Source organism: Mustela nigripes, chromosome 18 (genome assembly GCF_022355385.1).
Source record: "Mustela nigripes isolate SB6536 chromosome 18, MUSNIG.SB6536, whole genome shotgun sequence".
Taxonomy (NCBI): domain Eukaryota; kingdom Metazoa; phylum Chordata; class Mammalia; order Carnivora; family Mustelidae; genus Mustela; species Mustela nigripes.
Genome location: NC_081574.1, coordinates 13,207,291 through 13,232,291, shown reverse-complemented (window position 1 = coordinate 13,232,291; position 25,001 = coordinate 13,207,291). Strand labels below are relative to the sequence as shown.

The following is a 25,001-nucleotide window of genomic DNA, read 5'->3' as shown; positions in this document are numbered from 1 at the left end:
CACCGTGCTGGGGTTAGGAAAGGGTAGCAAGCTTCAGCGCACAGCTCTGGCCCTTCCACACCCTTTGAGTGGAAACTAAGCGGGTCATGCAAAGCACAAAATGCAAATGTAACTTCGAGACATTTGTGCCTCTCCTCGCGTCCTGCCCGGTCCAGTTTCACGGCACTGGACTCCTTCAGGTCGTCTTTTAGTTACGTGCAAAGAACAGAGATTTACAGAGAGAGCGTTAAGGGGACGGCAGATCCGGGGTGAGGGGTGAGGGTCGGGGTGAATGGTGGTAGAAAGAAACTCCCCACCAACAACGAAAAGCACCCAACTCTCGGATTCACGGATCTGAAAAATGCAACGATGATCAAGTCAGAGCCCTGGGATCCGCCACGCGCTTCCCCCGCGGGGCCCAGGCTGGGGACCGCGAACGCGGGCAGAGGCTCGGGGAGCCCGGGGCGCCGGCTGGGGTCGGGGCGATCCCGCGGGTCCCAGCCCGGCGGCCTCGGGGGCGGCCTCCAGGGCACCCAGGAGTCGGCGCCCGGCCAGGACCAAATCCCAAACCATCCGCCTCAACCAAGGGAGGCCGCCAGACCGGGAGGAGTCCTTCGGGCGCTGCCGGTCCTGGAGGTCGCCGGCCTGATCGCGGGTCGAGCGAGCCGCGTGCGGGGCCCCGGGAGGCGGAGGCGACCTCGCCCGGGAGTTCCCCGCCCGGTGCGCGCCCGCCGGGACCCCCTCCCTCGGGCGCGCGGCCGCTCGGCCGAGGTCCCCTTCCGGCCCCGCGGCGGCCCCGCCTCTTCTCCCGACTTCCTTTCCCGGCGCGCGGCGGCGGGTGGCAGCGGGTGGCGGCTGCGATCGCCCACCGGGAGCCGAGGACCCGCCGGGGCCAGCCCTGCGGTGCGGGTACGCGGCGTGCGCGCCACTGCGCGGGGCGGTCCGAGCGCTGGGCGCGGGGGTGCTGGTCGCCCGGCTCGGGGCTGGGGCTCGGGGCGGGGCAGCCCGAGGATCCCCCCCCCCCGCCTCCACCCCTCCCAGGGCAACCTCCTGCGGGGCCCGCGGGCGCCGGCTGGGCGGGCCGGATCTCCGGAGACTCGCTCCCCCCAGGAAGCCGGGGGAGGATGGGGCCGGCAGGACTTCCTGCGCCCACGTGGAGGCTCGGCTTGCGTGGTCTGGCTCGGGTGGGGTCCGAGGGGGCTGGTGGGCGGGGAGGGGGGTGGGGACTGGATTCTGTCCCGGCGGGTTACCCGGCGTGTCCTCCTGGAGTTGCCGCGGCTGGGGTTCGGGGCTCCCCGGAGCGTTAAAGCTGAAGTTGGAGTAACAATTCCCTCCCACCTCCTGTTTAGTGGCACGTACCTGGCGCCCGACCTCGGTTACGGCCGCTAACCCTGGAGCCGGTGGTAAAACCTGTGCAGTCCAGCATGGCTGGGTGTTCAGAGGGCTTACAGAGTTTGGGCAGCAGAATCCGGGGATAATCATGGGTCCCAGGAGCGACTTTTTCACGGTCTCCCAGTCTGAGGCGCTGACCCGCGCAAGCCACAGGCTAGAGCCTGAAGCCCAAGTGCAGGGAAATTCACACACCCCTTCCGCCCAGATGCTCAGGAATGCTCGGGGAGACCCACGCGGTTCTGGTGTTCCCTCCTCCCTTGTGCTGTTTAGTTTCCCTTGAAAGGACCCCATCCCTTACTAGAAGTTTAGGGGCTGTCCCTGTTGTCGATCAGCTTGTGCCTTGCCCCTTGAGTGAGTAGAGCCCACGGTACTAAACCTCTGCCTCAGTTGTAACACCTGACGCTTTCCGTCGTTTCTCCCCATTCGATTCAGTACTCAGACGTGATGCTCAGGGGTGATAACATCTGTTTTCATCTGGGGACGCTAAGGGGAAAGAAAAGGGACAGATTATCCGGTTAACATCAGAGCTGGGACAGCTCCAAGGAAATTTGGCCCGGATAACAATCCTGTGGGATTTAGGGGGGTCTTTGCAAGATGGGATGGTACTACCTTTGCTAGGAATGAAGCTTGAGTAAGATAACCCTTCACAGTGTCTGAAAGACAGCAGATGATCGATCATCCCTCCCTCCCCCTTGTGCTGGCTCTTATTTCCGAAGTGGGGGAGGTGGCAGATGAGAACAATTTGTGGCAAAGGCATTTGTACCAGGTTGACAAAAATCCTATGAGAAAGCAGTTCATAGATGTAATACTTGGGAATGCAGAACTCTACATGCCAAACCTGAACTTCTGGAACAGTAACTTAACTTGATTTTTTTCCTCAAGGCGAGACACTGTCTGGGACTCCGTGATCTGTGATTTCTGACGGGGTAAATGTCACAGAAATTGTCAACTTTGTCGCAAAGTTGACATGCGGTTGCGTTGATCTGGAAAGCCGGGGAACCAAAATGCTTTTCTCGGCCGCTGTTTTCCTTCTAGACCCAGCATGAGTGAAGTTCCCTGCAAAAAACGTGATGACTATTTGGAATGGCCTGAGTATTTCATGGCAGTGGCCTTCTTATCGGCACAGAGAAGCAAAGATCCAAATTCACAGGTAAGTGAGTTTTCTAGAATGTTTGGACACACAGAGACCAAGATAACCTGGAAATGAACAAATCACAGCCGGAAGCGGGTCCTTGGCAGCTTAAAGGCAGAGTAAATCTGTCTTTTGTGCTGCTTCCCCAGGTGCTTACCTTTTTCACAGGCCACCGTTCACGGCCTCTTGGACCCGCTCTGGGATTTGGGGGGTCCGCTTTTTTTGGCTTGTGGGAGCTGCCACCGAAAGCAAGCGAGGGGATAGAGAACCCTTCACAAGCCTTCACATGCTCGCTTTGGAGCTCTGCCAGCTTCTGGTTTCATGCACTGCCTGTCCAGGACCTCGCCAGGTCACCACACCTTCTGGCACGTTTCCCTGTAGGTTGGAGCCTGCATCGTGAATGCGGAAAACAAGATCGTGGGCATCGGGTATAACGGAATGCCGAACGGGTGCAGCGACGACCTGCTGCCTTGGAGGAGGACGGCGGAGAGCAGGCTGGACACCAAGTACCCTTACGGTAGGGCCTGGGCTGTGTTTCCTTCTGCTTTCGTGGCTTGGCCTTGCGGGTGCTTAAGTACGCTCTCTTTTAAGTCATCAACAGCTGGGCAAAAGAAAAATCCTACTCAACTACTTTAGCTTGCTGCCCCCGACCCTTTATGCTTCAGAGAGGGTCTGTGATGGAAAGTATGTGAGTGGTCACGCAGCCTGGCCCGGAGCTCCAGGGATCTACTGAGCTCTACAACCCCCGCGCGTGGATGGATGGCGGATGTCTCTGCAGAGGGCCCCAGCCCCTGGCTGGGGCGGGGGTGGGGTATGTCAGAGGATGTGCACGGTGGCTCCACAGGTTGTTTCTTGGCTACCAGAAGCAAAGCCAGCTTACCAGGGACTGGCCAGGGCTTCGCTCTGATGAGAGCCCCCCTCCGGCCTACAGAGGAAATCTCAGCTCTTCTCTGAGAAGGAGGAAATGACTGTGGGCTGTGATGTGGGAAACAAAGGCAGAAGAGAAGTTAGTAAATTTCCTTAGATTTCCAGCCCCTGACGAGTCCTTGAAACCGGTGGAGTGACCTTCCTCTAGAGACTCAGCTGCCTCCGTGATAATACTTTGCTAAGGGGCACAGGCAATCCTAGCCCAACCCCAGGATCCTGTGAGTCTACTTTAACATATAAAAATTCCTTTGGAAATTTCCTTTATCTCTACCCCCCCCCCCCCAAGGTACATGTTGGCAGTTGTCCCCCAAGCATATGACCCTTTGATATACATCTGAAGGGTCTCATGACTCGGGTTTTATTAGACAGCAATAAGTGACCTTTTCCTAACAGCAGCTAGCCCGCTCAAGCTCCTGGGAACCTTTGCTTCCAAAATTCCTTAGAGACTATTGATGCTCTCCCTAATCCCTTCGCAACTGGTAAATACGTACGTAATGGGCCACTCCTCTTGACCCCATGGCAGCTTTTTCTGCTCATGGGTCCTAATACCCGTGCCTTAACCTTTTTGCGCCGAAGACCTCCCATAATTTTTTCCTTGGCCAATAGCTTCGAACCCTGACATCTTTCCTCCATCAAGCTGGGCATTAAGAAATGGATGGTTTGGCATCTTCCTGTTCTGGAGACCTGGCTCTGTATTCCCAAGGCGGCTGGTAGTCAGACCCCAAACCAGACGCGTGGAACCGAAAACCTTTGGCCTGGCCAGCTCTGGTGTCCAGCTTTGAACTAGGGGTGGGTGCTTCCTATAACCTGTTGAGTATCTGAGCCCCAGGAAGAACCACTTCAGCGATTGGGAGGAACAAGCCACAGCCTCGCTTAACTTCAGTTCCCTGGAGAAAATGCATCCAATGTTCTAAAAGAGGGAAATGGGCCTATTTAGGCTGGTTGCAGATTTTTCATAACACGAGGACCTGTGTTTCTGTCTGGAAATGAACGGAGTGCCTCTGTTGGGAGTAAAGCAGACGAAGCCCATCCAAATGGGAAAGATCGGGCCTTTAGGAAGCGAGGGTCGAGGAGTGATGTACGGTCTTTCTGCTTTGTTGACTCTTCTGTAGTAGGCTGGCCTCTGGGGTTTTCTCTAGAAGAATTCCAAGTCTACACTTAGCTGAATATATATATTTTTACTAATGTTCTTGGAACTTAATCATGTTAAATAAGCCTCTTGAGTTTCTTTTTAGATAGCTTAGAGCAACCGCTCCATTTTCTAAAGAAAAAGAAAGACTGCTTGGCAGTGGGGAGGAAACTGAGGATTGGGGGTGGCGTGGGGGTACGGGGCTGCCCAGAGCTCTGGGTTTTCCAGGAATAAAACGTAGTTCAGTGAGTAGGGGGACTTCATTGTCAATTTCATCCTTTTAACTCCAGCACTGGCAGAAGTTCGAACCGTCTTCTCAGCCTTAGTGTTGTAGCTGAGTGGGGTTCCTGAAATGAATAACATGCTAATGTATTTTAGAAACTTTTATGTCATCCTGACTGTGATTCTGTAAGCTTTCCATGGCAAGGAGGAAGGGAAACCGTCTGTTGTTCGCAGGTACATGGCAAAGGTAGTTTGGCACAGTACAGTTCAATGTCCCGCGTAGAAACCGTGAGAATGAAAAGTTCACTGTGTTTCTGGTCTACACTGAGACAAAGGACAACCACAGTGTTTTTCACCCAGTCCACACGGTGAACCCTCGGGTCTCCCGAAGGAAGGAGTCTGTAGGTGTCAGTCTTGTAAAAAGCGGAGGCTTCTTGTAAAAAGATTTCAGTGTTTGGACTGGCGTAGACGCTCTTCCTTGATTCCTCGGCGGCTCTCAAGGTGGGACCTGTCCCTTCTTCTTCCGTCACTGCCAGCCCTAGGCAGATCATGGCAGTGACCTAGAGGCCAAAGGCTTTGCCGCCTACTGGCCACACCTGACTTGGAGGTGTTCTCCTGTAGCTGATCTGTTTGTTCTTAGACACTGCCTTTCCCCAGCCTGGAGGCAAATGCCTTACAGAGCTCCTTTCCAAAAGGAATTAACAAAACCAAACCAAACACGTGGAGGCATTTGTCCAACTTCAACGATTTTTTTTTTTTAATTGAGTAGTTGCTGAGTTTCAGGACACTGGTTGTCTGCATTATTTTGTACTCTCCATACGCTCCCTCTTGGTTTTCAGAGCTCTTTGCCCGTGCTCGCCCATTATCCATTTCACATGTGGAATGTAGAATGTAGACAATTTCTTTCACTAGAGTAGACTTGTCCTTTGATGTACTATAAAAGTCGTAGACGGTATTAAATGCTTTCTAAAAGGCATTCAGTGTTAACTACCATCATAAGACACGTAAAGATGGGCTTTAAGTCTAAATAATGATGACTAGTTTTAAACTGTACACTCAGTCTTGTTTTATCAAGGGATTTCGGGCCACAGGGAAGCACATGTTTGGATCTCCTTGGAGGTGGTGATAGAAATGTTTGGTGGTAATTGGCCAAAATGCAAGTTTTTTGTGCGTTTTTTTTTTTACGTCCATGTTAAGATTAAATTAATCTGAAAGATCAGCGATAATGTTGGGATTGGGTGGGCTTGATTTGAGCCCTTTCTTTCCTCACCGTCTTTATCGGCAGCCGCAGCCGAGCTGCTGAGGAAGGATAGATAATGTGCTAATCCCTGTAAAGGAGCCTTAGGGATCATCCAAAATTCTAGACCAGCCATGTCTTTGTTCTTTGGAATACATGAGGATCCTCTCTCAAATGTCAACAACACTTCCCCAACCCCAGTATAATGCTAGTTAAACTCCCCTTATCTTTCTTGGAGATGTAATTGACATGCAGCGTTTTATTAGATTTCGAGTGTTACAATGTAATGACTGGTTATTTGTATACATGGCAAAATGATGGCCATAAGAAGTCCAGTGGACATGGATCACCTTATGTCATTGCAAACAATTTGTGTGTGTGTGCGATGAGAACTTTGTAGATCTGCTTTCCTAGCAACCTTCAAACATGCAATACAGTTTTCCTCACTGCAGTCACCATGCCGTATGTCACACTCCCCAGGACTTGTTGATTTTATTCCTGGAAGTTTGTACCTTGTGCTCCCCTTTACTCGTTTCATCCGCTCCTACCCCCCACCCGCCTCTGGCAACCACCACTCCGTTCTCTGCATCGGTGAGCTTTTTTTTTCTTTTTAGATTCCATATATAAGTGAGAACATTAGCATCTTTTCTCTTCTCTTCTCTTCTTTTCTTTTCTCAGAGAGAGAGCCTGTTGGGGAAGAGGGAAAGAAAAAACCTGAAGCGGGCTCCACACCCAGCATGGAGCCCCATGTGGGGCTCGATCTAATGACCCTGAGGTCATGACCTGAGGCAAATTCAAGAGATTGAGGCCTCACTGACTGAGCCACCTAGGGGCTCCCATTGGCATATTTTGAGTAGAACAATCCATGGTTGATAAAATCTTCTCGATGCCAGTAACCCTTTGCATTACTCTGAGTTTTACGAACCAGCATTGGTGTTTGGAGAAGGTGTATGATGTTCCCGCAATCTGGGGATCCTGCTTGGACCCCTTGCCAGAACCGTAGTAGTGCCTTGGGGCCCTGTGCCCACAGGGTTTGAGCCTGCCCATTTTTATGGATGGGAAAAGAAAGGCCCAGAAATGTGATGTATCCTTCTTAATGTGATGCAAGCAGGGAGACATCTCCAAACTCTGAGATCTGTGCCCTCTGCTACCCAACTGCCTCCCCCATGGGGCTGGGGAATTCAGTTTTTCTGAAAGGCTGTTTGGGTCGTAGCCCAGTGGAGCACCCGTTCTCTCCCCTTTGCACCGTGCCCTTGAGCATGCAGAGGCTTAGGCAAAGTAACCCCTCACCCCGAGCTCGGGGGCTTGCATGGGTGCCCTCACGTCCCATGAGGCGGCATGCATGGGGCTTGCTTCAGCGCTTCCCCGACGTGGAGCTTGGGAGCCACGTAAGTTTGGGTTTACCAGCAGCATATACAACTTAATTCTCCTTATTGATTCTGTTAAGTTTAGCGTCATTAGTCTTGATCGACACTTTGTGGAGAGGAGAGAAGGTTGGAAGACTTGTAACATAATAGGAAGATGGAGCTTTTTCCGGGCTGTGTCTCTGGAGAGGCATTTTTAAAGGGTGTTTTTGTTCTTCCAACCTTGGGATCAAAACTTCATGAAACTATTTGATTATAATGTAGTATGAGTATGGAAAATGAAAATTCCCCCTGCCACAGAAACTGCCTTTTATCTCATTCTTTTCCTGAAAAATCCAAAAGCTAGGGTGCTGTCAGTAATACGAAGTGGCAGGAAGAAGTCAGCATTAAAAGTGACACCTTTTCACGTGAGTGACAATTAAAAAACTGGGAAGCAGCAGATTGATCTAATTTAACCGTATGAAAAAGCTTTGGAAGATTTTTATTTTTAGGAGGGAGTGGTTGCAAACCTGGGATGAAGTATTCAGCTGACATATTGAGTTCCTTTCTCTTTGTGAAACTCATTAGAATGAAGCACATTTAATCAAAATACCAATTTTATAAAATGGAGGTAAAAATACTTGTGGTAATTCAAGAGATCACACCTTCCTTGGGGCTCCGTAACCAATGTTGACGACGTAGTTTGCAGACCAGGGAGCTGGAGTGGAATCATCTTCCTTCATCCTGGAGAGCTGTTGTTCAGAACTTGGCTTTAATTTATTTATTTATTTATTTATTTTTGAGCTTGGCATTTTTTAACTCGGGTTCCCTCTGCTCCTCCAGCTCGCCTATGTTTTCCTGTCGTGCCGTTTCCTGTTGGTGAGGTCTGTGTGGGTGAGGGGGCCTCTTTGCTTGGCCTCCTCTTCCGTCCTCATCAATCCAGAAGCCCGGATGGCTTTGCCTGCTGTTTCCCAGATGCCCATCATGGGAGGACCACAGGTTCCGATGTCCCAAGACGGGTGGCAGCCTCATTCTTCATGCATCAGGCAGAAATGGAGACGTGGGGCTCCTTCCAGGGTTGGTTCCTGTTTCTGCAGGAAAACTCGAAAAACGAGGTAGTGCTGGGGAGGACACTGCTGGAATTCATTAAGGCATTCTGTTAGCCTGGCAACTTCCAACCGTTTTACCAGTGTGTGGTGGTGCTTCTGTAAATTTCATATTTAAATCTAGTCTTTATTTTTTAGAGTTAGCATATTGCTAAGCATGCATAGATGTCACTTTAGCGATCACTTAGCCATTTACCTTACCCCCTTGAACACTGACATTTTCCTGACTGCCACGCACGTGATGTATTTCTTTGGCATCCAAAAGGTTAGTCTTGAGAAACTAATTTATCAAGAAGTTAGGCGGCTGATCCTTCTTGAGCTATGACTTCCTCAAAACTTGTAAGAGCTTCTTCGTAATTAAGATCAAATTTGTTCCTTCAGCCAGCTGAAATCGAACGCCCTCCGGTTTTGTTCGGCAGATCCGTGAACTTGATGACTTGCTGTTTCTTTGGCTGCAGACTTCTAATTTCACTTGCAGATTCCTGCTGTCCCTCCCTGCTCGGCCTCCTAGCAGTGGTGGCTCTGACGGTGTGCCTAAGGAGGACCTTTTGTATGAAATAACGAATAAAATCAATGGAAAACCTTTGAGCAAGTTTATCCCAGGAAGAAAGAAAGTCCATTATTCATATGAATCAAGGGGCAAACTCAAGTTTCATTGTGTGATGCTTTAGGCAATCGGGGAAATTCAACAGCTTATGTGTGAGGCTCCCCCCTGGAAATTAACCAGCTTAATTTAAGGATATTTCATGATCAGGGATAACTGTTTATAAATAGTCTTAAGAAAAGAACAAATCATGATGGGGGGGTTGATTTATTTGATTTTTATCTGTATTTTATTTTATTACAGATTATTATTTTTTAAGTAATCTCTACGCCCAGCGTGGGGCTCAAACTCATGACCCCCAAGTCAAGAGTCGTTTGTTCCATCAACTTAGCCAGCCAGGTGCCCTTTCGTCTACGTATTTGAATCTACAGATTCAGGGTTAATTATTTTTGACGAGCCAAATATTACTGTTTCACTAGGAATATCTAGAAAGCACATACAGAGAGTAGCACATTCTGCAAAGCATATATAGAAAAGTCTGTAGGAAAACCCAAAATGCTCATCTGTGAGGATTCAGCCTACTCGTAAAAATGCGTTTGTCTGGGTTTTATAAAGACCCAGTTTACTTCATGGAAATTTGTAATACAAGCTTACCTAAGTAATCCAAGGGTAGCGATTTCCAAATTAATGAACAGGAAGTGAGCTCAAGTTCATCTTTGTACTCTCTCTCAACATAAAAGGTTTGTTGAGAAACTTAATAGTATCAATAGAATTTTAGGGTCACATTCAACCCATTTTATGTTTTAGGTATGGGAGCACGTTAATTTTCTGAGTGCAAGTGGATATTCCTTATGGTAAATAGAACTTCTTTAATTTTTCAATTTCAGTAAGTCTTTGGCCTGGAACTTTGGGCTGCCAGGCAGTGGGGGTGCAGAGAGCAGCTGACAACGATGGGTTTTGTTAGTCTTTGTTCTGCTGATCTATTCTACATCTGTTCTTGCTGATTTGGGCCGATCGTCTCTGAAATCAGCCTCAATGACTAAGGTCTTATTTTGCATTTTTTTTTCAATGTTCAACATTTTCAACATTTCAACGTTACCCTTGTTAATAGTGGTAGAAAAGTAGAATATGTATATACTGTTTGCTCCTGGAAATACGGAATAAAACTGGGTTCCTGGAGATTTTTGGACATATTTATATTGCATTTTGCTTTGACTTCTTAGGACCTTTTAAAATATTTGGATGAGATTTTATATATGTCTTTGCGTATTGGCTAAGAAAGACCCCACAGTGACCAGATTCCAGGGCAGAATCCCAGACAGGCTTCTGGAGCCTCGGCCATGTTTATACCCAGCGACTGTGGGCTTGCTAAACATAACTTGACATTTACTTCTCAATATCTTTATGAAATAAATGATACTGAGAACTCCATTCATGCTAGAATTCTAGGGAAAAATTAAACATATAGCTTTTTTTTTTTTAAGATTTTCTTTATTTTTTTGACAGAGATCACAAGTAGGCAGAGAGGCAGACAGAGAGGAGGAAGCAGGCTCCCTGCTAAGCAGAGAGCCCGATGCAGAGCTCAATCCCATGACGATGCAGAGCTCAATCCCATGACGCTGGGATCATGACCTGAGCCAAAGGCAAAGGCTTAACCCACTGAGCCATCCAGGTGCCCCTAAACAATACAGCTTTGATTGCATTTGATTAGGGACTCGTTTCTCTGCCTGTGGGGCTGAAGGAGGTTCCAAAGCCACCCTGGGTGAAAGCTTCCGAGCTGTAAAAAGCTGTTGGTGGCAGTGACACAGAGAGGATATTCGCATCTGTGTGTGTGGATGAATTACTAAGGGTAGAAGCAGGGTGTATTCTCTCTGTGCTTCCAGTGGTCAAAACTTGTGCCAGCTCTAAGAAGACTCCAAGTCGGACAGACAGGACGCACGAGCAGGAGGAGGTGGTTGAAGTTACAGGTTACCCCACAAACATGGAGATTCCTAGACATTGGATGAAAAAAGGTTGGAGGGTAGAAAAAGACCCCACGTCGAAGTCCAAAAAAATATAGACTAGAGGAGGCAGGTGTAGAACTCGAGGAGATAAGAGGGTGTTCTAAGACCAAACCAAACGGAGAGGAAGGATTTCAGAAATCCTTTTGTGAATCAGTCAGCACGACAGTGTTTCCTGAAACACGGTATCAGGGAATCGTGGGTTGAGCGGAGAACTGGTGAAAGGGAGTTCGAGCTCAAGGGGGCGCTCACTCTTCCTCTTGCTCATGCTCTCTGGGGGGTCGGTCCTGGCCAATTAGCAGAGGTGTAAATTTTATCTCCGTGCTTCTTCCAAATGATAGATGCCGTAGTAAATTTAAAATATTGAATGTGATAACGGAGCATGAATTTTTTAATTCTGCAATTAAAAGACTTTGTTCAAAACGCCATTAATTTTGAGTTTAGGTGAAAGAGGAAAGTGGAACTCCTCCCTGTCGTTGCTCCTTCTCCAAGTGAGTTACAACTTTTTAGGAATTGAAATACTCACGATCCATTACGCGCTGTCTGTTGGTGATGGGGGATCAAGACTGTATGTTCTATCACAATACAGTTTTCAGACGAGCTTTACTTGTGGTCATTCATTCACGCAGCGTGTCCCATGCCAGGCTCTCTGCAGTAGAGAGCGAAATGTCCAGGGTCTGTGTTTGCAACTCAGACTCCGTGATGGAGGTAGACAGGAGCGAAATCAACAGATGCTGTTGAATGTTCCTTTCTGAGGAAGTGACGGTTGGGCTGAGACCTGAAGGACCGGATGGGTTCCCAAGAGGTCAAGGTGGGCTGGTCAGTGTTTGGGGGATGGGAAGGACATCCCTTGCTGAGAAGAGTGCTTGGCGCAAGCCCTTGGTCAGGAAGGTGCTTGGAGCATTATGTGGGAGGGAAAGGAATTGGCCCACGCTTAGCGGTGAAGGTCCAGGTCGGTCAAGGTCACGGTTGGAGTAACGAGATGAGGCTGGGGACTGTAGGATAAGGAGTTTGATTTACGAGATTGAGCTGGTGTGTAGGGGATGTGCGGATGGTTCGGGGCAGGAATGGAAACAAGGATGGCAGCCCTGAAGTGACTGGCACGTGTGTCTCTCTGGTGACACTGGTAGGAGTGTCGGAGATGGGTCTGGGGTGTATTCTAGAAGCAGCCTCAAGAGGGCTGGGCGATAGGGGGTCCTCGAGGGAGAGGGACTCCCTCAGGCAGTTCCAGCTTGAGCACCTCAGTTTGGGGGAAGATTTGGACCCTGGAGTGTGGGGCATCTGTGAGTCCTCCCTCTAGGGGTGTCACCTAGTCAGTTGGGTACGCGAGTGGGGACAGAAGTCTAGGTTGGGGACGTCCGTGGGGGCATGTTTGGCATTCGGGTGACATTGGGCCGTGGAAGTGGGTGAGGGGATGGAGGGTCGGTACAAAGGCTGGACTCTGGGCTGGTCTCTGAGGTCTGGCACGCTGAGAGGTTGGGTGGAGGCGCAGACAAGGTGGGAGCCCTCAGGGACCTCGGGGCACGCTCTAAGGAGGAGGAGGGAGCCGTCAGCCTCCGTAAAGGCTGCTGAGAGGTTTAAGAAGGGCAACAAATGTCCTCGGTGTTTAGCGACCTGGAGGTCATTACTGACGCTGCCGCGGGCAGTTGTGATGGCACGGCAGACGGAGGGCCAGCAGCAGGTGAGGGGCCGGGGCCGGCATGGAGCGATGGCTTGGAGCTGTGTTTGGAGACAGAGGACGACCGCGCGACGGGACCCAGAGAGGGGTCTCTATGTCCGGGAGACTGAGGAGTCCAGAAAGGGAAAAAGAGGAAGGTCTGCGACGGTGTGCGGGGGCGGCCTCCCAGGCAGGTTCGTTAGCGGTAGAAGAGGGTCACTAGGTTTTGGGGTAGGGGTGAGGGGGGCAGCCGGCGCAGAGGTCCACGGAGTTGCAGGGGGATGTGATCCACGGCAGCCTCTCCGTGAAGGATGCGGCAAGGTTGTCAGCCACGGGGAGGGAGGAGGAGCGTGAGCGGGCTTGGACACGGGGGATCGGGGAGGAGGTTGCTGTGCGGAGTGGAGAAGGCCTGCCAGAGTCACGTCCTAGAAAAGTAGGGCAGGGTCACGGCTCCTGTCTCATCTCAGAAACCGGAGGCAGGTGGGTTAAGCCCCATTTTCTGCACGCCGAAACAGGATCAGTGAGTTGCCTGAGGCAGGCCCAGTAGAGCCGGAATTAATTAGAACACACACGTCCTGACTCCTCTTCCAGTGCTCACTGCTCCATCCCAGTTTACCCTTTGTAAGCTATTAACGCAAGAGGGAAGCTTAGAGTTTTTATTGTGTGTATTTGCATTCCACAGCTGTCAAGCAGTGATTAGTGTTCTGTTTCAATTCATGTTTCTGGAGTACGTCTTAGGCATCAAACACGCGTTCCCCGTAAACGGTAGGACGCGAGCGAGGCAGGGCTTACCCATCAACGAAATGCAGCATTTCCACACCCTCCTCCCTCTGACCTGATTGTGTGCCCTCAGCACATAGGGAAGCAATGTAATTAGAGTTCTGGGGGCTTTATTGTCCATAATGGAAACACCACAGTCAGAAATCTCTTTAGCCCTAAGCACTACCATTGGGGCTAAGTGGTTCCCCCGGGTGCCGTGCGTCGCTGCCAGCAGCCTTACTTAGCAAGAGGCAGAGAGGAAGGGGGCAGGGGATGGGGACCAGGGTAGGACAGAGAGAAAAAGAAACGTCTGCTCTCCCACTGCCTAGCCGAGCAGCCCGGGGCTGCCGGGTCTCAGGGGGACAGCCCGGGCCGGAGAGCTTAGGGAGCACGAGCACTGACCAGGCTGCAATTCTGTGCCGCGCTCTTCACGGACCGTAGTCACGCTAACGGGTCTTTTTCTCTCCCATTTCACAGGCCAGGAGACTGAGGCTCCACAAGGGGGGTAGGGTCCTAGAATCAGCAGGTGGAGGGGACAGAGCCTGTGAGGAGTGGCCGAGGGGTCACCCTGGGAGGAAGTGAGGGGAAGACAGAGCCAGGCCCCGGGGGCCTTTCGTCCAGCCCTGAGGAACAAGGGGGAGTGGAGATGGGAAGTTCCAGCTGCCCCAGGCGGGGGCCCCAGGATTCGGGGCTTCACTCAGAGCCTGGAGGGTTTGGCCGCCTTCGAAGTGAGTGACTCATCTCCGTCTTCCTGGGCCTGGCCAGAATGCCTTTCCGCTGTCCTTTTCTTCTACAGACCTCCTCTCTGGGCACAGTGCGGTCATGGAACAGACTCCGGACGTTTCCCAGGTGCGAGGCTGGCTTCCTCTGCCTTATCGCTGGAACCTGTGTTTATTTTCACCCGCAGACTTAACGCAGTCATCATCATTAACTCTCCACTGGGGCTGTGTGTCCCTCAAAGCCAGAAGGTTGTGAGGCCCAGTTCCTTCCATCCTCCGGATAGAAAGACCACCCACTGCCCGGGGTTGGGCCGGGGGCAGCGGTGTCTGATTCTGAGCAGGTGGATGTGGTCAGGTGAGGCAGACGGGCTGGCCCCTGTCCCCCCTCCACCTCTCAGCCCGTTTCCTGCCTCTTCCCGCAGCTTTACCTCTTCGCTGCTCCTTCTCTGTGTCTCTGGCCTCTTGCCTGGGGCTCAGGCAAGGGCCTGAGCTCTAGGACTGGGCTCCTCTGTTCCCGCGCAGTCCTAGGAATGCTGTCCTTGTGAGCGCTCCGCCTGCCACCTGAGCTCCTCACTCCACGTCTGTGGGACGCGCCTACAGCTTAAAACTGTCTCCTCTTCCTTCTACCGCCCAGTGCAGGGGGATAGCTCTGCCTGAGAGGCCCTGAGAGTGAGATCGGCTTTGGAGCATGCCAGGAAGTGTCGCCAGGAAGACTGGGGGTGGGGGTGGGGTTGGAGGAGTTGGAGAAGCAGAGGCTGCACATGGTCGACGTGGTCCATGGGCCTGTGTGCACGGGATTGTCTCCAGGACGTGGTGCGACTGTTGTCATCTGTCCCTCCCCCTGCCCCCACCTTTAGTTCAAATCCTTTGAAAACTCAGATCCTGAATTCAGTAGCTGCTTGACCGATATGGAAAGTTCAGGAAGGGGAGATAAGGTACTAGAGCGTTGACCTTGCCTGGGGGCTAAATTCTAGCAATGCTTTGGGTTTGGGGGAAGCCCTAGTAGTGGACTTTGATAACGTTGTGGGTAGTACTCCAGGGGTGGCGGGAGGCGGGTGGGGGGCTCAATGCTGAGGCCACTCTGCTGTTAAATTATTGACTTGAAGGATAGGTACTTTGGAGGCTGGCAGTGATGTACGAGGCCCTGTCAGGACAGCTTTCAATAATTAAGAAAAAAGTAGTTGAAATTCCATTTTAGCTCCCGAAGCCCCAGTTGCCTAAATGATCTGTTCCAGGAGCGAGTTCGCGCCCCACCCCTCCATGGATTTTTCGCGTCCGTGGGGCTCCAACCACAGGAAAGAGGGTGCCCGCGCCCCAGTAGACAGACGCACCGGGGTGCAGTGATTGACAGCTATGGGACCCTTGAAATAAAAGCGCATAGATCCTTGTTTCAAGAGGCGATGATGAAAAGAACAGAAGTGAAATATCTTATAAAAATTAACTTCGAGTTATTTTAAAAAATGCTCAGGGTCAACTTGAGCTCGGGCACCACACGTCGTGTGTGTCATCGGCTGCAGGGGAAAGCCTCCCACCTTTCCGTTCTGGAAGTTCGTGAGCAGATGCTTCCCGGCCCTTGAGTCCTGTCCCTCATGCCTGTCAGCGAGCGAACCATCCATGCTTTTCCCCATGGGTGGCCACCCAGCCCTCGAGCCTTCAAGGTCAGGGGCAGAGGCACATTTCCCCAGAGACTTACTGAGGCTCCTGTGGTCCAGCCTGGAGATTGGTGGCAGAAGGTGGTGCAGAAACTGGCTATGTGACCTATGTGACCCTCCAAGCCGCCCCTCATTTAATAGGCTGAGGGGGGAGAGCCTCACCCCCTAAGGAAGTGAGGGGTAGAGCCACGCTGTTACCCCTTAAATTATTTGTGCCATACTTAGCCTTTGTTTAGCATTATTCAAGATGCTTGCTTTCTTTCTTTTTTTTTTTTTTGGTAAAACCTATTGAAGTAACCTTAATAATAGTACTAGCTAAAATAGATGTTGTCTTAGTCTTGTATCTAATAAGATGAAAGTCAAATCTATAAAATGTTGAATCTCTTAAATCTAGCCAGGATGGAATATATCCTGTTAATTTGTCAAACTTTGAGAGAACCACCTACCTGAGACAGTAAGGATTAATCAAGCCCTAGTAAGAGGGAATTTGAAAAATACAGTTTTCTAATTATACAATCTCTTCTCAGTGGTCCAAGGTTAATGCAGTTCTGAATTCTGACAGTTAGTAATAGAAGAGGAAAAAAAAAGACCAAAGCATATGAATTGTCTTATAATTACCTGAAACAGAGGTTCTCCTTCTAGCAATCAAGAACTTTATATGCATGAATCTGATATTTTCAGCATTTGATTCTTTTCGTTTTAAACAATGGTGAGAATAATTGATAGATTTGGTGTCATTCTTTGCACTTATCAAATACACTTGTAGTACTTGGAGATGTCTTTTGGTCATCGCTTAGTCATAGATGCATAATTCTAGGTAGGTAATTGGCAAATGTGCCCCAAAGGGGACACTTTAGCTATCTTATGAATACTTCCTAGGGACTGTGTACTTTGAAATACCTTGTCCTATGCTTACTATAGATGTAAAAACTGTGTGCGTGTCAAGGTCGTGAACAGGACCACTCCTCGTTGGTTGATTTTGGCTCTTATATATTTGTAGCTCTTGCTTTAGTTCTCCCCAGGTGACACAGGAAAAATGCTAGCACTAGAAAAAGATAAATTTATTCCTTCATTTATTGCTGTCAGATATCTATGGAGTATTTATCATAGAGAGAAAAGTCACAGCGAAACCTCAGCCCATCCAGTGCAGAGGCCGGTGGAGAAGACAGGACACTGGGTTTTACGACATCGATCTGCTTTCTGAGACACTACAGATGCAGGAAGACTTAGGGACTGCAGGAGAAAAATGAAAGAGCAGGACTGAGCCTTGGAAGATCCCCCGAGAGGCGAGAAAAAGAAAAGGACCCATGGAGAAGTAGGAGGCTCCATGGTGTCTGGTGCCTGAGAGGGTTTCCAGTGGAGAGCTGTTGCTAACTGGGGGCCCGGCAGGCAGGTGAATCCAAAGATTCACCCAGAAAGGCCTGGGTTTGGGTGAAGATCAGGCCACCCAGGGGTGTACGTGGGAGCTCGCTCCTACCAGCGCACCTGAGCAAACCCTGCGTCTCTCTTCCCCACTCTCTGTCATGCCCGGACCTTGAAACTGGCATGTGGGAGCGGTCACACTGAAATCCGCAGATTTCGCAAATCAAGGCCTTTTCTCCCCACCCCCCGCTGGTTGTTGTAAATATTAATAACATATTACAGAAATCAACAGTTTTCCATAGTCATGCTTTTTAAAAAGATTTACTTATTTTGAGAGAGAGAGAGAACGCACAGGCGGGGAGGGGCAGAGGGAGAGGGAGACTTAAGCAGACTCCATGCTGAACGTGGAGCCCCGCACAGGGCTGGATCCCATGACCCTGCGATCATGACCTGAGCCAAAACCAAGAGTCGAAGCTTAATCGAATGAGCCGCACGGGTGCCCTACAGTTACAAGCTTTTTATATGGCGACCCAGCAAACAGTTCACACCTAAAGCGCGCACACGCACGCGCGCGCGCACACACACACACACACACAGTTTTTAGGAACTCAGACAGTTTTTAGGAACCGGACTTAACCTTTGCCATGTAGGACGCATTCTGATCTCATCTGTTTTCATTCCCCTGCGTTAAAAAGAGGGAACAAGCTGTTTGGAACTCACTAAACTGATTTCTTGACCTACAGTTTGAAAAGTATTGGTTTAGCAAAAACCAGAGGTTGTAGATGCATGATGAAGTCAAGAGATGATTGTTTAAAAAATAAATTAGTCTTGCAGTTGGAGGCAGGACGATTTCGTCTTGAAAGGAAGAAGAAAAGAGATCTGAAGTGCTGAGAAGGTGGCATCTTGAGAGTGGAGACCAAGGACATGCAGAATGGAGAAAGCCTGAGTCGGGAGGGGCTGGGGCCTCCAGCGGGCTGGGCCAAGGCTGCCTCTTGCCCTTGGCCTTAGGAGAGAAGGCTCAGGATTTGCTGTCGAGAGACTGTCTTGGAGAAGGTCAGCTGTTCTAGAGGAAGGAGGGAGGAAACTGGACACACAATAGGAAAAAGCTGGGAATTAGATGACTTGGTATTTCAAAATTCATTTTTATTTAGTTAGTTGGAAATGCACTTTGTTGGAGTGGGAAATACAGGAAGGACACGCCTTATCTAGGGTCACGTAGCTTCGAGCGGCAACTGGGCCTTGAGTACACTGCTAATTAACTGAATTTAAGTAAAAAAATAAAGATCAAAAGGAAGAATTTAAAACTTAAAAAATAGAGTCTCCCATGTGTCCGACACTCGGTTGTTCATACAGCCCAGTAGGCCGTGTTTCTAACAAGAAGCTTTGTAGTTTTCTTCTTGTTATTTTGTAGCTAAGAGAAGGGAATTCTGTTGATCATTCCAAGTTTCATTTCTATCTGCTGCCCTTAGTACGGGATGTCGGGGATGTCGGATGGGGCCCAAGAGAATCGGTTTCACGTGGTAATTTTCGTGAATGAATCCAGACCATACAATGTTCAATATTATCCCAAACTGCCTGGGATGAATCGGAGGAAGACAGTTGCAGTCAATAGGACCATTCTTAGAGATTCAAAAGAAGATGGTAGTAACAGTGAGTAACAGACTCAGAAACTGTAGTTCTGGAGATTAATACCAACACCATAAAAAAATACTTTTTGATGGGAAAGCCTCTTCTTGATATTTGCATTTAAGAGGACTTCCTGGATTTCCCAGCATCACCATCAACAGTTGGAGTCTGCATCTCCTTCTTTATTCATTCAATAAATATTTCACCCCCATTATGTTCACGGCAGGGCATCAGACTCTGGGAAATTTACAAAGAACCTCGAAGACCTACTGGTCTCTCCCCTCAAGGGGGAAATAAGAGAAACCATTACATCTAATTGTTTTTAACAGGGAGCAAGTGTTAATCCCTCCTGGGGTACATCTTGGTCACCAGGGAAGTGAATGGGGCTGAAGGGGGCCTCTCTGAGGCCAGTGTCCTCAACACCACTGAGCCGGGGAGCCTTTCTTCTCTCTCCTGCCATCCCCAGGAGAGTGGCTCAGGTGTCTCTGTGGCCAGCCGGCGGGGACTATTCTCTGATGGGCTGTGATCTTAATAAAGGCTCGTTGACTAAGCAAGTACATCAGGGCTACAATGTCCAAGAACTGTGAATCTAAGCTACTCTTCATTTAAGGCTCCCATGCTCCTAGAAGAAGCTGTTCAGGGCAGAAGGTTGGTCAGTTGGAGAGGATGGCGGGTGGGGGTCCCCTGGAGGCCCTCCATATTTATAATTCCAGCAGTTTTGTATGATTTGGACCACGGCCAGATTGTCATTAATTTGTTCAATAAACATTGACTTCGGCACTTGTGCGCTTAGTATGTGTTAGGTATCTTGGGACTTACTAGAGGGTTCTGCAACAAAGTGTTTCTGCAATGCATCTGCGTGTTGGAATCAGGCGGGAAATCTCTTAATCCCAGGCCACACCCCCGATGAGCAAGGACAGGTTTGCAAATCACTGCCAGGGAGAGGATAATCGAGTTTTAGCAACGCACCCAGAAACTTAAATACCAGTGTAGGAGAGCAATGGGGCGGCCTCCCAGTGCGAGTAGGGGATTCCCAGCTCAATCACAGCAGGGAGGACCACTGCCTTGAGAGGAGGAGCGCCCTTGTGAGCTCGTTAGGGCACACCTTGCCAGCGCCCGGGAAGATGGCCGGACTTACAGGTTTGCAAGAGAGGAGAGGAGGCTGCTCCCTTTAACTGTGTTCAGGCAGATCTGCAAGTGACCTCGGATCACTCTGTGGGGATCATTGGTGGAATGGGCCATGATAGCCAGAACTTGGCTTTCCAGTAAGTAGAGGAAACTTTTTCTTACCTAAGACGAACCACTAGTTATCTGCCAGCATCCTTCTCGTGTGTATGGGGGTCGAGAGCCATGAGGGGAAGGAAATCCCTTGGGATAGAAATGCTCTGCTTTACCTCCTGACCCTTGCTCTGGAAATCGCACCCTGCCCTCTTCACGGTCACGGCCAAGATCCCCGCATGTGCGTATCAATAGGCAAATGAGCCATTTTATGTGCGTAACCCCGTACCCCAGGGTCTTGTGGAGCCTTGAGCTATTGCCCTGCTCAGGGTGGGCGAAGATACTTGACCTTGGCCTCTCCTGGCTGCTGGGGTGCTTGCAGACCGAAGGCTGCCAGGGCGAACAGTTTTGCGGCTAATCACCAACCTGTCGGGCTGCGTGGCCCTCATTTGGTATTCTGTCCTTCCTCTTCCCGGTCAGTTTTTAAGGAATCGAGTCTGTTATACACGTTTTTGTTTTTTCCCAAAGAGGGGCGAGTGGAATGCTTCAGCCGCATTAGTCAACTCCTCGGGAGTCGCGATGTTAAGTTTTCCTTTCCTTCTCTCTCACACCCGCAGTGTGCCATGCCGAGCTGAACGCCATCATGAACAAGAACTCGGCCGACGTGAAGGGCTGCACGATGTATGTCGCCTTGTTCCCGTGTAATGAGTGTGCCAAGCTCATCATCCAGGCAGGTAGGAGGGGCCCCCTCCCATTTGTCACATTGCGTCGCCGCAGACGGGCTTGATCTGAAATCGCTGTTGTTTAGATCCAAATTAATTGCACTAGCAACTTCGCAAGGTACTTCCTGTGTTCTGTTTCTGACTGGTGCCAGGTAGTCTAAGACTAATTGTGTCCTCTGTGATTCTTAGCATGTTTTTAATTTAGTTTGCAACTTCTTAAACTGCCGGCTGCCGAGAAACAACACAGGCAGTGCATATAATTACTGCCAATTCACCGTTCTCCGACACGTCGTGCATAGATTAGGGGGAGGGAGAGAAATGAACTTCTGTCAGAAGCAAGGTCAGCTGGGAGTCTGTATATGAAATTTTAATTTTTATTAATATATGGTAGAGGTTTTAGGACGCAAACCGGTCTTTGCATATAAATGTCATCAGACTCGAATGGTACTACTGTAAGTTTTCCTTACATTACAGTTACCGTAAATCTACGCCATTGTATTCTGAATATTTCACCTTTTTCATGCTGTCACATCTGAGATTCGGCTGCACTTTGTCTCCATAAAACTCTCAGCTTGGATTTAAAGACTTACCATGTTAGCCAGATACGTGGTTTAAAGGGCCTGTTTATCAGGAGCCGGCGGGTCTCCGAGGGGAGGAGGTCCGGTGGCAGCAGAATCAGGGGCCGGCCCCTGGCGAAGAATGTTCTGGGCTCCTTCCTTGGTGGTGCACGACCCTCTGGGAGTTTTCTTCCCCCCACTCATACCCATCTTCCCTGCAGTCCCCCCGGAGGCTGGGGGAGAGGAGGGAGGTGTGTCCCTCCGGCTAGCGCGGCCCTGGGGGACAGGAGAAGAAAGCGGATCTGCCGTCCATGGAGCTGCCTGGAATCAGTTCTTAGAGCCATTTTCAGAAGCAGGGAGGGCATTTACCTCAGATTTTTGCCAGCACGCTCCACTCCCCCCTCCCGCACCCCCAGCCTCATCCACTAGTTGCCCTGTGAATAAAGAAACCGGATTGCCCACAGTAAAGAAAATTTGTTAATCGGATCAAGACTTGACTACTTGACATGTTTTCACTTTGCATTTGTTTAAAAAAAAAAAAAATCCATAAAGACTGGAGGGCAGATTAAAAATAATCTGTCGTCTGCTGCCTCGGAAGGTGGCAGAGACGGGTGGCGGTAAGTGGCCGTTGTGGGCGAGCAGGCTCGGGAAGGGTAATTCATCACGGACGCTTCGGGGCTCCGTCTGCCCCCGCGTGTCTGTCGCAGTAGCTCTGTGTGGCTATACTAACGGGGCTGCTTCTGCTGCTGTTGCCTTTGAAGGTATAAAAGAAGTTATTTTCATATCTGACAAATACCATGACAGCGATGAGATGACCGCCGCGCGGCGCCTGTTTGATATGGCTGGGGTGGCCTTCAGGTACGCGGGAAGAGCTCGGGGGAAGGGTGGGCGGAGGCCGGATGAAGAAACGCATTTGACCTTGGCTGACATTTAATTTCTTCTCGAGATGCCTGACTTCCACACCTGGAAGCCTCTTTTTAAGTGCCGTGGGCTGAGGATCTCGAGATGGTGTGGGGAGTGGATTTTTTGAAAGCAGGGACAGGAGTATCAGAAGATAATCTGATGGATGATACTGCGCTTGAATGTTGGGAGTTTTCCGGGGCTCGGGCTAAATTACTCCAATAGCGAGAAATTGTGAAATTCACAGGTTTCGTAATAGTAACATTAAACCTTGGTAAATTTTGTAAATGTAACAACTCTGACATTGGGAATTTAGAATGAAAGGAACCTGCAAGGTTGAAACACCAGGAATTCTTCTGACAGCAACATTTTAAATGGACATTGGAAGTCATTTTGACTTCTGCGGTTATCTTTGCTAGGCAAAGATTGGGAGGTATGTTCTCCCGGCAGGTCCCTTCAACCATCTTTGATTCAAGGTGGAAACTTCTTTTGGGATTGAAAGCTTTCAAAGCAATTCCTTTACAGTAGCTGTGCTCATCACTGGGGACAGGGGTTATACATAATGAATCTCTTGAACTGTTGTGCCTTCTGAGACTTTAAATCCAGATTATTTACATCATAATAACAATTAGGTATTAACCTTTTACCTGCTTTTTACAAGAATGCAATTAGTCCCCAAATATTTTCCTTTGAGCTGTTTTAGAGGCTACCTGAGTAAATTTTTACATCTGCATTTTTTTGAACGTGACTTTAAAAATTCCTCGTCACTAAAGCTAATTTTGTTTGTTTGTTTTGCTGTTAGTACAAGACACAAAAGAAAATTTACCCTTTTTTGCTTTTGAGCAATTCCAAGTTGGCTGCAGAAGTTTCCTAGGAAGGAAGAGAAATCTGTTGGGAAAGCTAGTAATCGGGTATCATGTTGTGCAGCTAACTTGTTAGAAATCTTTTGACTCCCTGATAATTCGTGAACTCAGCTAGCTGGAGAACATACAGACGGAGCCACCGCATGCATCTTTTTTTTTCTTTTTTTGTCTTAGTCTTTTCGGGTTTGTGTTCCTCTCGGTATGGTGCACTGTAATTGGCTCCTATAGAGATAAGATATCAAGCGAATCCCGGGAAATTTTTTTCCTCCCCACAGAAAATGTAGGTTAAGCCAAAGTAAACAAATTGCTTTAACGACTTGCTGGATAATATCTTGATATATTTTGTTTCTTGTGTTTAGGAAATTCACACCAAAGTGCAGCAAGATTGTCATCGACTTTGATTCAATTAACAGCAAACCGAGCCAGAAGCTTCAGTGAGTTACATCTCATTAAATCTCCAAAAGATTGGGATTATCCTCTTCTAAGAAGCTGCTCATACCTTTCATCTTGAAGTTACACATAACTTTTTAATAGCCAGTACAGCAAAAGTAGATATCTAAAGGATGTAAAGCCTCAAATCTTCCCGACTGCCTCTCTGGTCACATGGAATCTGCATCTGTTTAGACTGTTGATTTAGGGCTTAAAACCAAGGAACCTGTAAATGGCCTTTCTCGTAGGGCTGGCCTGGGGTGCCTCCTGCTTTGTCTCCTGGTTTGCTGGGATGCTGGTGGCTTTGGACAGCCGCTCCTCGCTGCTATAGGTGCGGGACGACAAATCAGTAATTGTTGTGTTCCTGGTAGGATGAACGCATGCACTGATTTAAACGTCTGACCCAAATGAATCATGACTAACGTGTAGTGCCCTTGAGTGGGGCGGGGGGTGGGGGAGTAGGACCCCCTCCACCATGCCAGGAGCTAATGGGGACGTGTTGGCTTCAGGGCATTGAGAGAAACCGCCAGCCACCCACCCAGGCTCTCCTGAGAAGCCATGAGCACAGCTGAGCCCGGGCTACCTTCTCTGCCTCTGCAGTCCTGCTGCCCCCGGCGGGGGGTTGGGGGGAGGTGGCATGTTTTTCTTCCGGAAGTGGGGACCCGGGTTGGTTTACACCACACACGGAGCTCTTACGTTACTTCAGCTGAATAATGAGTTGTTCCTGGAGCAACAGAGACAGCCTGTCTCCCCTTGTCGACCCCCAAGACCATGGCTGGGGCATCAGGGTCATGTGGCTGGAAGTGGCACGTGCACCTGCTTCTTTTACCCTGTGGAAGCATCGCTGCTCCTCCACGTGCCAACCCGGTTCACGTCCAGGGCTGCTCGGCAGTCAGGGGGTCACGGAGCTCCTGCCCTGTGCGTGAGACTTGAGGGAATTCAGACTCGAAGTTGAGTCCAGATCTGTGGGTAACAGGAACCCACGATGCTGCTGGCACAGTGTCTTCACCTTCCCAGTCCTGGCGGCTCGGGGCTGTGACTGTGAGCCTCGTCTCTAATCTCCTTTCATTTTTATGAAATGTGCTCAGTAGCTTTGTTGAGAAAATGGGTTCTTTATCCTAAAGATGATTACCGTTCTAAAGTGCTCTTCTGATTTCATGAATTTTTATTTTGTCTCTGAGGTTTTGTGCTCTGTATTCTAGGGTGATCTGTAATTTGGTTCTTCACCAATAATATTAAAATCTTATTAAAATCTACTGCACAGAAGTATGTTCGTTTTTATATTTTCACTAGAGGCTTAACTCTCCATTTCTGTCATTTCTGTACTGTCTGTGGAACACATCACATATGTTTTCATGCTCAGAGGACAGTTTGAGGGACAGGCTGGGTGCTTCCCTGGGGTTGATGGGTGATGCATCTCTAGGGACCGGGTTGAAGTCTCAGGTGCGGGCCATCTCATGGGTCATCTTGTCCCCCCGATGGGTCCCAGGCTCCCCACTCCCATGACACTTCTGTCGCCTTTTTCT

General features: G+C 49.5%; 1 protein-coding gene across 2 annotated transcripts; it reads left to right on the top strand.

Moving 5' to 3' along the window:
• Positions 1–784: 784 nt before the first annotated feature.
• On the top strand, positions 785–24,731 carry DCTD (dCMP deaminase). 2 transcript variants are annotated; one of them, XM_059384492.1, is made up of 6 exons: positions 785–888; positions 2,407–2,521; positions 2,885–3,020; positions 20,622–20,738; positions 22,045–22,141; positions 23,406–24,731. In XM_059384492.1, the coding sequence occupies exons 2-6, from the start codon at positions 2,414–2,416 to the stop codon at positions 23,482–23,484; spliced, it is 537 nt and encodes a 178-aa protein (XP_059240475.1). In that variant the 5' UTR covers positions 785–888; positions 2,407–2,413; the 3' UTR covers positions 23,485–24,731. The 2 variants fall into 2 exon arrangements, with proteins under 2 accessions (XP_059240475.1, XP_059240474.1); XM_059384491.1 differs by lacking the exon at positions 785–888 and adding an exon at positions 1,066–1,152.
• Positions 24,732–25,001: the final 270 nt, after the last annotated feature.

Coding starts and splice junctions, on each gene's coding strand:
- DCTD (XM_059384492.1), top strand. CDS start 2,414: ATGAGTGAAGTTCCCTGCAAAAAACGTGATGACTATTTGGAATGGCCT. Junction 20,739..22,044: donor CAAGCTCATCATCCAGGCAG/GTAGGAGGGGCC, acceptor TTGCCTTTGAAG/GTATAAAAGAAGTTATTTTC. Junction 22,142..23,405: donor ATGGCTGGGGTGGCCTTCAG/GTACGCGGGAAG, acceptor TCTTGTGTTTAG/GAAATTCACACCAAAGTGCA.